Source organism: Corapipo altera, unplaced genomic scaffold (genome assembly GCF_003945725.1).
Source record: "Corapipo altera isolate COAL_440 unplaced genomic scaffold, ASM394572v1 110, whole genome shotgun sequence".
In the NCBI taxonomy this organism is placed as follows: Eukaryota; Metazoa; Chordata; class Aves; order Passeriformes; family Pipridae; genus Corapipo; species Corapipo altera.
The window spans coordinates 2021889-2035537 of NW_020884960.1; the positions used below are offsets into that span (position 1 = coordinate 2021889).

The 13649-nt window shown below is 55.0% G+C and overlaps 1 protein-coding gene across 16 annotated transcripts in view; it reads right to left on the bottom strand.

Annotated features, from left to right (window-relative positions):
• The window catches only part of EPB41L1 (erythrocyte membrane protein band 4.1 like 1), a 67925-nt gene that overhangs the window by 4574 nt on the left and 49702 nt on the right, over positions 1–13649 (bottom strand). For 7 of the 16 annotated variants that reach the window (XM_027663985.1, XM_027663988.1, XM_027663989.1 and 4 more), the window contains 7 exons: positions 7072–9645; positions 4933–5331; positions 3421–3531; positions 2966–3049; positions 2721–2774; positions 1716–1811; positions 475–555 (listed from right to left, as the gene is read on the bottom strand). In XM_027663985.1, coding sequence (XP_027519786.1) covers positions 475–555; positions 1716–1811; positions 2721–2774; positions 2966–3049; positions 3421–3531; positions 4933–5331; positions 7072–9645 — 3399 coding nt within the window. The remainder of the gene's footprint in view (positions 1–474; positions 556–1715; positions 1812–2720; positions 2775–2965; positions 3050–3420; positions 3532–4932; positions 5332–7071; positions 9646–13649) is intronic. The other 9 variants (XM_027663996.1, XM_027663995.1, XM_027663994.1 and 6 more) reach the window with 5 other exon arrangements.

Genomic DNA, 13649 nt, shown 5'->3' on the forward strand with positions numbered 1-13649 from the left:
ATAATTTTTCTTCTTAAGCAACAAATCCCAAAGGATTAGGCCACAGGAAAATGACCCCATGGCCCTAGAGACTTCTGTCAGTCTCTGTTATTTCATCGTGAAAGTGTGTCACTTTTTGTTCCTCTCACAGAGGCATCACCTGGAGTGAGACTGTGGTGGAAGAAAGAAAACACCTGGGTTACTTTGGAGTATTTCAACAAAGAAAGGGCACCTGGAAATGTGTTTTAAGACAATAAAAAGGTGATGCCCTCACTGGGCTCTGCGCTGGGATGTGACCTTTACTGCTGTGTCACTGTGGGAGCTGGGCTGGGTGTCGCTGCACCCATGGGGACCTGCCCTGTTGGAAAAGGTAGGGGCCTCAAGGGTCAGTTTTTGGAGAGAAGGAGTAAGGAAGTACGAGCCATAAGTAGAACTATGCGGTGCAGCATCTGGGGACAGCCAGAGCTGGGCAAAGCCAGGGTGTCCTGCTCCTACCTGGTCCTGGTCCACATCTTCATCTCCTGTGATAATGATGCGCTTCTCTATCCGGGTCTCAGAAAATCCCCCTTTCACAGTCTGCACAAGGAGAAAGAAAGCACTCACCCCAGCTGTGCCACTAGCCAGCTCTGGGCAGGCGTAGCTATGCCCACGCGAGGAAGGACAACACCAGCATCATCCTGGGAACTGACCCCGTAATTCAGCAGATCTCCCACTATCCATGACTCAGTGCATGGTGAGAACTAATGAGACAGAGCTGGCCACAGGTGAGAGGAAGGAAAAGGGTTGGGTGGCAGGTACCAAGCACCCCTCCTTCTGCTCAGGTCCCTCACTGAGCTTCTGCTATCATTTATAGAATCACAGAACCATGTAGGATGGCAAAGCCCTCTAAGATCATCAAGTCCAACCATCACCCCAGCACTGCCAAAGCCACCACTAACCCATGTCCCCAAGTGCCATAGCTACACATCTTTTGAATTCCTCCAGGGATGATGACTCCACTACTGCCCTTGGCAGCCTGTTCCAGTACCTGACCACCTTTCAGTGAAAAAAACTGCCGTAATATCCAATCTAAACCACCCCTGAAGTAACTTGAGGCCATTTCCTCTTGTCCTGTCACTTGCTGAATATGACTCAGCAGTGCCCTGGCAGCCATGAGGGCCAACTGTGTCCTGGAGGGCACCAGGCTCCCCAGGGCAGTGGCCACAGCCCCAAGCCTGTATGAGTTCAAGAAGCATTTGGACAACTCTCAGGCACGTGGTGGGATTGTGGGGGTGTTCTGTGCAGGGTCAGGAGTTGGACTTCACTGATTCTTGTGGGTCCCTTCCCACGCAGCACATTCTATGATTCTGTGATTGTTACCTGGAAGAAGAGTGTGTACTTAATTTGGGGATGAAATGGCCATAGGTGAGATCCTCTGCTGCAGCCTTGTCTCCTTCACTGCCCGTGGCCCACACTGGGCTGCATGCCCGCCTGACACCTGGCTGTCCTTGCCTGCTGTCCTCTGTGGTCACACGGGGCTGGCTGGGACAGGCTGTGCCCAGGGCTGAGCCACGGACAGGGCACTCAGAGCGGGGCACTGTGCAGGCTCCCCATTCCCATGGGACAGCACACCCCTTTTGGCTTGTAAGGAGGAGAGGGTCACTTTCTGCTGTACTAGTCACAATATAAATCCACCCATCCTCTAATTCCAGTGGCTTTCAGGACCCTTTGGCTGCTCCCTCCAGAGCTGCTCTCACCTTGGTAACATGGGTGGTGGTGGAAGTAGAGAGGGTTTCTGCAGTGGCACTGAACATGCTGGTGAGCATCTCCTTCCCAGAGGAGCCACCGGAGATCTGCAGGACACAGAGCAGTGGGATCAGGGGGCTGTCACAGAGGAGCCCCCAGTGCTGGCTCCTGAAGAGCTGGGATCTTCCCATTGGGATGTACCTATTCAGCCAAGCATGGAAGAGGAGAGTGGCAAGGGGAAAAGGTACTGCATTGTGCTTCCAGTTGGACCAAGAGGTTTTGGGGGGAAAGGAAGATGTTTCCACAGGTACACCAGGCCCAGAGCTCCTAAAAAGGGCCTCTGCAGTGGCAAGAGGGTCTCATGGCAGTTTTTTGCTCTTCCCCACCTACCCCCAGGGCCACCCCAGCACACAGGTCTCAGGTTGCCTCTAGCTCTGTTCATCCTGCTGTGTGTGCTGAGGGCTGGGAAGGCTGGGAATGCTGTGCTGGTGCTCTGGCCCCAGTGCTGGCTGTGTTCTCCCTGCAGCACACAGGGATGAAATTGGGGCAGCATATAGTGTTTGGCCAGCCTGGACTCCACTGAAACAAGGTGATGGAGTAAGAACTCCCTTTTCAGAGGAAGGCCTGCTGCTGGGCAGGGTGTTGGTGGCCATCAGCTCCACTGGGAATCAGAAGACTTTGTGTCTGGCCTTGGGTGGCCACACAGGACACCCAGGGCTAGGAGTATCGCAGCCCACTGCACCAGGGGCCAGGTATTTTTGAGGAATTATCCTTCTCAGGCAGATACTCAAGGTGTGTATCTGGCATAGGAAAAAGGCCACAGGCTGAGGTCCCCTGCTGTCTTGCTCCCCATCCTTCTGAGCATCTTTCTGCTCTTCCCAGTGCCAACATATCGGCCAAGGGTGCCAGTGCTGGGAAGATGGGAAGGGCTCCTCACAGCCCCACAAGGCTGCCTTCCTTCCCCCACCCTCCCCCCAAGTCTTGGCCTGGCTGGTGGCACCATTTCCCCCCCTCACCGGTGAGAGGGAGCGAAGGTCTGTGGCCCCTTTCCCAGCCTTGGTGCTGTGATCCTGAAAGAAGAACAGATGGGCACGTTGGCTCAGACACAAGATGGGGGCAAACACGGCAGGTCACCCTGCACAGACACCCCTGGTGGGGCAGGGTGCCCCATAGCACAACTGGCCCCAGTTGCCCCTGCTGGAGCAGAGGGACCACAGGAGACAGTGGTTCCTCTGCCCCTCCAGAGGCCAGTCCCACTTACTGAGGTCACCACCGTCATCTCTGTGGTGCCAGCCTGGGCAGTGGCAGTGATGTCCCTGCTGCCTGGGGTGCCTCCGTCCACCTGCTGGGGCAAAGGAAACCAGGTGAGCTTGGAGGTGCCATGGAGTAAGTGACACTCACAGTGACAGTGTGGCTGTCCCTTGCTGCCAGAGGATGCCAGGGAGGGCCATGAGGCCACAGACACGTGCAGCGCAGCTGGTGGCTGTCACCCTCTGGAGATGTTCCCATGTGCCAGCACTGCCCAGCAGCATGGCAGATGGGGCCAGAGACACAGAAAATATCTCTGGGTGGGCTTTGGTTAGTGTTTCGGGGCCTTAAGCAAGCCAAGGGTGAGCAGAGGCCCCCAACCACCCTATTCAGCCTGCCCACCCTCCCAGCTGCCTGAGGTTTGGCACTGGGGAGCAGGGCCACAGGAAGACAGATCCACCACATCACCTGGACTGTGTCTGTGGTGCTAACCCGGTGGGGAGTAGAGCCATCTGCTTCAGGCTTCTTCACACCCAGCCCCAGGCCAACCATCACAGCATCCGTTTTTGGGGCTGATGGCTGCAGGAGAAATAGAGCGAGTCAGGCCCTGGGGCACAATGCCAACAGCTCTGAGTGCCCTGCCCTTGGCAGGGGTTTTGAAAAACATGATCTCTAAGGTCCCTTCCAACCCAAACCATTCTGATCCTATGCTCCTTGTGCACCAGCCCCCCTAGCAGAGCAACCCTGTCATGCACATCTGATGTCCTGCAAGTGTCCCACTGAGCCCTACCCTGCAAAGAGTAGGGGCCAGGCTGCCGCCCTGGGCAGACAGCCACCACCCACAGTGCCCTGTGACCCACACACCCCAAATGAGATCCGATGCTCTGTGTCTGGGGTTTTTTGGATAGATCTATAGAGACACTATGGGTTAGTTCAAACTGGTCTTCAAAAGGTAGGTGAGACCCATCAAATCTGTTTCACCCATGTCCTGCAGCCAGTTTATGATCTGCACCAGCTCTGGGAGGCTCTGGTTACACCTGGGGTGTCAGAGCCTCCGGGGAACAGAGACAGGCTTCCAGCACTTCCCCACTACAGGAAACCGACACTACCAAGGGCACAGGTGATGCTTAGCCAGCACTCAGCATTCCCAAGCCAGCAGCCCCCTGCCCACGCTGGCCGTGGGGCACGTGGAGCAGATCTCTCATGACTATGGCATCAGATGCTCTGTACAAGGTTTTCGGGCTGTCTCAGAGAAAGCTCCCTTTAATTCTGCAGCTTTTTCCTGGTTCCAGCACCCTGGCAGCTCTGGGCAGGACTAGGGACATACCTGACAGGGCTGGAGTCTGCCCCAGGCTGGAAGTGGCCCTGGCCCAGCACAGAGCTAAGGCCACATTTCACTGAGCTGCAGCTGGCTCTACCATCCTCTCCCTGTGTGTACACTCATCTGTCACATGCATGCACATGCATTTTTGTTAGCCCTGTTATAATCCCTCCCAGCACAGGAGTGACTCTCCAGGAGCTCTGGTGTGACTCCCACGAGGCACTTGGTAAATCCCTCCCAGCCTCAGCATGACCAGAGAGGTTAGTGGGCAGCACATGGCTCTTCACTGCACAAACTGGTCACTGAATTCATGCAAGACACGAGGCCAGTGCCAACGGTTAGTGCCACGTGCCCTTCCCATGGCATGACATGCTGTCATGGGGCAAGGGACAGGGCAGCCAAACACAGGGGACCAAGAGGTGACAGTGACTTCTCCTGGCTAGCAGATGCAGAAAGCACGCAACAGAGCCATGCACCACAGACACAGCATGCATTGGGGAAATACACCGGGCAGGAACTGGGGGGGGGGTTTAGAAGCCAGCGTGCTCCTCCAAACCAGCTGGAAGCGCACTCCAGGGAGGCAATGCCAGGCACCGGCACAAGGAACACGGAGGCACGATGACAGTGGGACCATCCTGGTGAATGGTGTTCCTGGGTACCTCTAGATGGGAGACATCTGGGCTAGGCTGAGAGACCTTCTCCCTGCCTTTGACATCCTCTTCCAGTCCAGGAACTACTTTGTCAGTGTGCTGGAAGGAAACCAGGCCTTCATCTTCCATTTGGCTCTTGTCCTTGTCCAGCTCGGGCAGGCTTCGTGAGATGTCCTCAAAGGCTGTGCCATGGAAGTCACTGATCACAGTGAAGTCCACCTCTGCTTCCAGGCTGGAGGTTGAGCTGACCGTGATGCTGGAGCACTTGCGCTCGATGGCCAGGTGGTTGTCCTTCAGGAAGACTGAGTCCTTCTCCTGGTCAGGCTCCTCGTCGCCGGTGTCGCTCTCGGGGGCCCTGTGCCGAGGTGGTTTAGGTCTCTCCTCGGTGCCCTCCCTCACACCCGCTCTCTGAATGAGACACAATGTCGGAGAGAGACGGAGCCCATGAACACCATGTGGCAGCACTGGCAGTGCTGGCAGGGGCAGGGGAGTAGGAGGAAGGCTGCAGCAAACATCACAGAGTAGAGTCAAACACAACTCAAGCATGGAGACTGAAACCTTTCTGACAGCAGTGGTTTTGCAGCAGGGTGGGGAGAGAAGGCTACTCAATTTGATGGTGCCAAAAATCTATTGCTAATGAATCATCTCAAAAAGGGTCAGTCACACAAGAAAGCTTGGCCAGCTTGGAGGCACATCAGTGCACCAGTGGAAGCAGATGGATGCAAAACAATGGGTCTGTTAGGAGACATTCAGAAAGAGCTCAGATGCTGGGGCTATTGTATATCAGTGACTCAAAAAAACAAACAAGGGAAAGAAAGAGAGAAGAGTTTGAAAGAAAAGGGCCCATCAGCCAGGCACAGTGAGGGAGAAGGAAAGTAGTGTGCCAATTCCACTGAACATCCACTTGGCCCTGCAGAGCATCACCCCAGGGTGAGGACCAGCCCCACCAAAGCTCCCCACCAGCTGCCCCTGGGGTGAGTCTTCCCCACTGATACCACCTCCCCCTCCAAAGGCCTCAGAGGAGTCTCAGGGGTGACCTGACTAAGTGTCTGGTCAGTGTAATTGACAGCATGGTCAGAGCCAAGGGATGTCCTCCCTCCATCAGCTCTGCTCTAGACATAGACATACCTCTCAACTCCACCATCAGAGGGTATGTATCCCCTCGCCACGCTTTGCCATGAAGCCATGGGAAATCTAGACCCAGCTAGACTCAGTTCTCCCTTAGGAACACCTCTAAGCCCACTAATCCCAGTGGAAACCCACCTCCTGACCTTGGTCCCAAGTGTTTGTAGCCAGAGCCATCTCCCCTATGGGAGGTTGAGAGGTATGAGAAACAGGGTGTCCAAGAGCCCCAGGAGGAACACGCAGACACATTCGTGTGTGTGTGTCTGTATCAATACACACAGAACAGCCCTGCAATAGGAGCGGAGCTGGCAGCACAGCCCTCGGCTGCACTCATACTGCAGAGAGAAGCACTTAGTAAAACAGCACTGAGACCTGGGAGACCATTGGAACAGCAGTCTTTAAATTCTCTTCTTTCAGGCTGGATTTTACTGATGGGTCAGATAAATCCTTTTCTTTCCCATTTAGTTCCTGAAATTTGCTCTGGATTAGAGAAAAGGGTTAGTTGTAAGGAAATGAACTCTGCAGGAGCTGATCTAGCACCCACGAGAACAAGGAAAGCTACTTCATCACCCAGCCACCAGCTTGCTGAAGACAGGGAAGGGTGGGGAGGCTGGTGAGCCAAGCAAGAAGGGGGATCAATGTAGGAAATGCAAGGGTGAAGCTGAAAGCATGGACACGTTGCTGCTGAGGGGTGCGTGCCCGTGACAGTCGCAGCTCCTTCAGCCACCCACCGTCGCCCTTTTCGGCTCCTGGACATGAAGCTTGGCTGCCTGCTCTTGGGTTTAGCGAGCGGCATTCTCCAGGGAGCCAAAATGTTCTGGGATCGCAAAACAAAAGCTGATGAACCAACTGGGCAGCAGGTCTGCATGCAGCCAGTAAGCCTGACCACACACACAGACAGAAAGGACAGGGATGCAAAGCGCCTGCTGTCAGTCAATGGATGTGTGAGGAGCCACTGGACATAGTCAGAGAGCCACAAAACATGCGCATGAATGTCCCGTTCGGACAGTTCATTGGAGTTACCGTGGCCTCAGCCAGGGTGAGCTCGCAGCCAGAGTCGGGGGAGGCCAGATCAGCATTGTCTTCTTCGTGCTCCAGATCAACAGAGAGATCTTCCTTCAGGGAGTGAGGCTGGGAGATGTCTCCTGAACCAGCCCCTTGCCCAAGGGCCAAGGAGCTCACACTGGACACAGGTTCCACTGCTGGTGGTGAGGCGAGGCAGGTGCTCAAAGGCATGTCCTGCGCCAGACCTGTCTTCCCTTTCGCTTTCGCTGATGTCCCAGCTTCAGGCACACACTCTTGTCCCTCCTGGGCCTCCCTTCGCTCCACTTCATTTTGCTCGAACATCTTTATCTTAGAGGCCACAGAGGTTTTCCCGTAGCTCTTGCTGTCCTCCCAGCTTCCTGGGGCCATATTGACATCTCTGTGCCCCTGGGACACAGCACCTGCCTGCCCAGCCACGCACACCAATGACTCAGGCTCTGTCTGATGTGTCCCATCACTCACTTGCAGCTCTTCCCCACCTTCATCCACCAAGGCAGAGAGCCGGAATGTCTCACTTCCTTGGCACAATCCTAATACAGGGGACTGGAAGTGTGAGACGTCAGCAGCTTCTTTGGGAAGACAGTCATTCTGCAGTGGTTGCCCTGGAGCTAGGTCACTGGCCCTGGTGGTTTCTCCTACTGTTGGGCTCCTGCCCTCCAGATCTTGTCCCACATTAAACTCTGAGTCCCAGTGTGGCTCCTGTGCTTTGAGATCAGCAATGTGGAGCAGCTCCCCAGCCATGGAACCCTCTTGGAGCAGGTCTCTCATGATGGCCTCTGTCTGTTTTTCTGGTTCTTCTGCTTGGCGTGATAGCTCTTTCACACCAGGGCTTTTATCTTGGGGCAGTTCTTCCATCTCACAGCCTTCATCTCCAGTCAGCTTCCCTGATGTGGGCCCCAAACCTTGGAAGAACTCTTTTATCATGGGTTTCTCCTCCTGCAATGGCACTTTGGGGGCAGGGACTTCGCTCTGTGCTGTGGCAGGGTCCATGTCCTGAGCCACCTCCCTGGTGGCTGTGTCTCTGACCTGGACTGACTCTGCTGCAATATCTGTGTTTTGGGGTGGTTCTGCTGCACCAGGACTTGTTCCTTGTTGTGGTTTCCATGAGGTAAATCCTGTATCTTGGTGTTGTTCTGCAGATTCAGGATCAGTTTCCCTGGGTAGTGCCACCCCCACGGAGGGGCCCACACCCTTGGGCATGCCCACCCCTCTCACAGGGCTGGTGTTCTGGGACACCTCTGTGCCCTCGGGCTTGGTGCCTGGAGCTGGATCCACAGGGACAGGGCTGGATTGCTGGGGAATGGGTGGAGGGGCAGGAGCACTGGGTTTATTTCCCTCCAACCCCACAGTGTGAGCATGGCCTGGCCAAGACACAGCTGAGAGAGGAGACTTGGTCTCTATCTCTTCCATCTGAAGAACCACTCTGGCACTTTTCTCCTTGTCACCATTTGCTCCCAAGAGCTCCTCCCCTGCTGTGCACTGTGCTGGGCTCCCTCTGTGCTCCTCAGCCCCGTGGCCATCCCCTGCCAGGCCACATGGCTTTAGGCCTCCCACTGGGCTCTGCAGCTCTGTCTCCTCTGGTCCCACCTCCTGGGAACACAGCAGGGCTTCACTTCCTGCAGGTGCTCCATAGCTGGGCATCCCAGCAGATGCTTTCTCTGGCTGCAGGGACAACTCCTTCTCCCACCCTGAGAGGGTACGTCCCACCTGGCTGGTCCTGTCACAGACCATCCTGGGCTGTTCTGGTGCTCCGGTAGGTTTTCCAGACACTGCCCTGTGTTGGTGACTTGCTGAAGAAGGGGGTTGGAACCCTTCTGCTGCAGGTGTTGCGTGCCCAGATCCCTCCCTGGACGTGTTCACTGTGGCTTCTGGTATTTCCTCCAAGCCAAGCCACTCACTAGTGTCCAAGACAAGTTGTGTTTTACTGTCCTTCTCCTCTCCCTCTGGATCTCCTAAGTAGATGATCCTCTGGGTCGCAGAAGTCTCTGAGCTGTCATCTCCAGCCTTCACTTTGGTTTTCAGGAGATCTGTGGCTGTGCCTGGCACTCTGGCCTCCTGTTTCCTGGAGGCTGCAGAAGCATGCTCATTGGAGAGCACCTTGCCTTCTCCCTTGGGATGCTCTGGCCATAAAATCTTGGCCCTTTGTCTCTCTTCAGGCTGTTGACAGGGCTTGGGCAGCCCTGGCTCACCACTGGCTGCTCCTTCACCCTGGGGCTCCTTCTCTGTGCTGTCAGTGGGCAGATGTGCTCCCTCTGGGCTGTCTCTGCTTTTCTTCTCATAGATCTCATCCTCCCAGACAGACTCAAAATCCTCGGGACTGGCGATCATTTTGGCTCTCTTCCGTGTGCCCAGGGCTGCAGCTGAGGGCTCTTCCTGGCCTGTCACTTCCTTGGCTTTCCCTACTGCCACCTCCACCTTCAACAGGCTCACACTCGTGTTCACCTCCGAGGTACCTGCATGTGATTCTTCCTTCTTGACTCCCAGAGCTTTCCTCAGAGCTACTGCTTCCAGCCTAGGGGCTTCTCTCTCTATAAATACCCAATGCTCTGAGCCCTGCATTGCAATTGGAGCAAGAAGAGTTAAATGCATCAGACACACCGCACCCAACTGCTGCTGGCACAAGTAGCACAGCTGGTCTGCCTCACACAGCAATGGCTACATCATTATTATTATAATTCTAATTAGTAGTATTAGTAGTAGTGTTCTCAATGCCATAGTTGAGGCAGGGTCTATACAAAGATCCTGGCAACTTGCTGATGGAGATAGGGACTGAAAATAAGGGGCTGATGCCATGATAGGGAATAAGCCACTGTCTCCATCTGGGACCCCCTGTTTTCAGCTGGCTATAGCAATTCCCAGGGGTGAGATTTCATTGGAAGCAAGGGTCTGTGTTTTGGGTAGCTTCACTCTCAGCTTCATCCACGTGCCCTAAGAATATGTCAGACTGCCAACAGCACGAGCAAGGAAAGAAACCACCTTTAGCCATCAGAAAGGCCCTTTCCCCTTCCTACCAGATGCTGCAGCTCATATTCCCCCCAAAGTCCATCCCTCCTTTCCAACTCATCAGGGACATCTCCAGAAGCCATAACTAAGCAGAGGTTTCCAGCAATGCTGAAACCAAGCAGTTCAGAAAACGTAACCTGTAAAAGGTTACCTGTCATGTGTAAAAGACCACGGGTTTGGCAGCTGAGACAGGTATGGGGGCTGCAGCAAGGACCAAGCAAAGGCTGTGAAGCGTCCTGCAGCATGGACACAGCAGGAATGTGGCACACCACACCATGTATCTGTGCTGTTGGTGGGGGGATACCAGGTCACTGCTGCTATGGACACCTAGTACATCCCATGTTTGTCCTGTAGGTCAACAGAAGGCTTCACGAGTGCCAAGAATGAAGCACTGTTAAAATCCAGCCACTTCTGGAACAGCCAGTAGAACATAAACCACAGGAATATAGTGGCAGGAGAACGTGTGCACCATGAGGCAGCCCAGCGGCCTCCGCAGCTGCCCCAGGGAGCACACATGGGGGCAATGCTGGGGGCTCACCGTGGGGCTGGCACTGCCCACGGCACAGCCTGCCCGGGCGGAGCTGCCTGCAGCAGAGGCAAGGATGGCCCTTGAGGGCACCAGGATGCGCTCCAGTCCCAGCGAGGGGGCTGGCTGCCCACTCCCTGCTCAAATCAGGAACAAAAATCCATGGAAATGTGAGCCATGCCCCATTCAGGAAGAATGTTTGGAGCAGTTGCACCCAAAATGGAAACCTAGTGACTTATACTGGATAATGGGAAACACACAGGCAGAGGGGAGCAGAGCCAGAGGGAAGGTAAGAGAAGATAACATCAGAAGAGAAAGAAAGGAAAACCAGATACTAGTGGTAGGGCTTCCACAAGGAAATAGGTGAAAGTCCCTGGCAGAAAAATGCCATTCCCAGCTCCTGTCTTCTTTACCAGCTGCCAAAGGAAGCACAGATCCCTCAGCACAGTGCCCCAGGTCTTGCCCTGCAGCACCCTGCAACAGCCCCTCTGTCTGTCCCCATGCCCTGGGCTTTGCCAAGAGCCTGGCAGCCCCTGAAAATCCCCCTGAGTGCCCACAGAGAAGCACACAGGGGGCTGTGCTGGGGTACAGCCTGCTAGTCCCCAAGTAAACACCCAGCCCTCTGAGGGCAGGGAGGTGCTGGCTCCTTGCAGTGCCAGGACAGGCATGGGGTTGGCCCTGTGCACTGCCAGCTGTGCTCCTCACAGGGCAGGAAGGGCACCCTCCTCCACTGGTGGCAGATGGATCCTTGCCAGGGACTCTGCCATGGTAACTGCACCCTGCCACGGCCAGGCCACCCTGCTGAGCAGCCAGGTCTGAAGCAGACCCATCCCCCCCACCTCCCCACAGCATTGCTCGCATGAGCCTCTCCCATATCCCATCACGGTGCGCTCTCAAGCACCATCTGCTCTCCAGGTGCCTTCCTCCAGACCTGCCTCCAATGCAGATTTTGTTTCTTCTTAGTCTGTGGAAATCACAATAGAGTGCATCGGTGCCTGTCACGAGCACCAGGCTGCACCTTGGATGTTCACAGCCAGGTCTGACCTGTAACGGCAGCATCATCCCTAACTGGGCAGTTTGCTGGGCTGCTGGGATGCCCAGGCTGGTCTCTGGTATTCCCTCAGCATATTCTTCCATTCAGCAGCGATGCTCATGGGCAACTCAGCCAGGAGACTGCTCACTTTCCTGAGGGTGCAGCAGTTTCTCTCCTGCTCCTGCCCTGTGGTCCCATTGCTGAACCTTCTCTCAGCCAGGACAAGGATGGACAGGTTGTGGGCATACATACAAATTTCTTCAGCAAAGCCCTCTCACACCTCTTCTCCAGCTGCAAACCAGTCTTTTGGAGGAGACCTTCCCTGGGCAAAGATGAATTTCTTTGGGCTGCTTCTCTGAGTTAAGGCCTGAGATAGATGTTGTAGATCAAAAACTCTGCTGAAGCCTGGAACAGTGTCTTCATCCATGGCAGCACCTCTTCACCAGTAAGGAATACCCCAAAGCTTCAGATTTATTTCTAAACCAGCTTCCTTCTCCTCAGACTCTTGGGTGAGCCCAGTCCAAGGGAACACTCAAGTACTCTGGTGTGCAGGAGTAGTTGACTGAACTCTGCTCTGGAGGGCTCAATGCCAGCTCTGGCCACAGCTCTGGTTCCACAGCTTGTGGCAGCCCTTGTGTCTCCAGAGCCTGAGGACTCTTGGAACAAATATCTGGATACTTGGGCATGTCCTCCAGCAAAGCAGAGAACTTGTGGAGCTTTGGAGGTCCATGGGCTGGCAAGACATAGTATGTGCCAAGGCAGAGCTGAGACTCAGAAGTGATGATACTGGGAAGGGTCTGTCCATAGACCAACCTTGACTTCCCAAGTGATAATTTACTTTCACACTTCCCTGCCCTCTCTCCCCTCAAATCATCTGCTCTAGGAACAGGAAAGCCATTCCCACCGTGGCCTATGCATCACAGGAGAGTAAGCTGATAGAGTGGAAAGAGGTGATATCAGGGAGCAGAGACAGCCTTTGCCCCTGCCAATGAGGGCCACAACCTGGGAGAGCCCAGCGCATGCAGGAGGCTTCTCCCTTCAGCTCCTTCAATGTCTCTTCTGTTCTTTGCTCTCAGAAGTCTCAGCTCACCCAAGAGGAAAGCACAAGCCTTGTGGCAAGAATGAGGGAATCTGAGATGTTGAGACAACGCACTGGGTTGCTTTACCACTTGAAGCTGGAGAGGCTCCTGGCACCTCACAGCACAACATTCCAGTCCTGCAGCAGCAGTGGGGATAGAGGGATGGAGGGAAGAGTCAACACGTATGGCTAGGGTGATAGACCGCTTAACCTCAGTGGGCCTGAAGCCCATGGGAACTGAGGGACTTTCTGGCTGTCATGAGAGATCCAAGCTCTGCAGATGTGCTGTCCTCATGCCATCACCCTTTTGGGGCCATGAATTCCTCATGGAGACCACTGGTCAGGGGAGGACAAGTTCCCACATATCAACTGCTGAGTCTCAGCCACTGATGCCTGGAGAGAAATCACCGGTGAGGCCACCATGGCACCTGTAGATGGATACCTGGCACCCCAAGGGTTTCCGGGGAGCAGAGGACAAGACTCTGAATCCAGAGATGTGTGTGCGCCTCACTTCTGCTGTTTCTCTCCTCCAGCTCTGAAATACTGGCACACAGAGAGTGCCAGCAATGAACAGGAGACACTGCTGCAGAGCCCTTACTGAAGCCCAAGGCTGTGCCCAAGCCTCCCTCACACCCATCTTGTCTCCTGGGGACTGCTCCAGTCAGCCCATGTTCAGGCTCTTGCCCACGCTGGCAATTTCTGCACAGACAACGGGCGATGACAGGGAGCAAGAGTGCACTCGGCCTTGCCCCTGCCCTATCTGTCCCCTCTCCCACACTGCCTCTGCCCCTCCCTAGGCTGCTCAGGCAGGACGTGCTCCCCAGCACCACTGGGCCAAGCCTTGGGGCGTGCGGCCAATACACCAGAACCAAGGCTCAAACACCAGCTTGCTTCTGCTCAGTGAAGGTACCACTCTT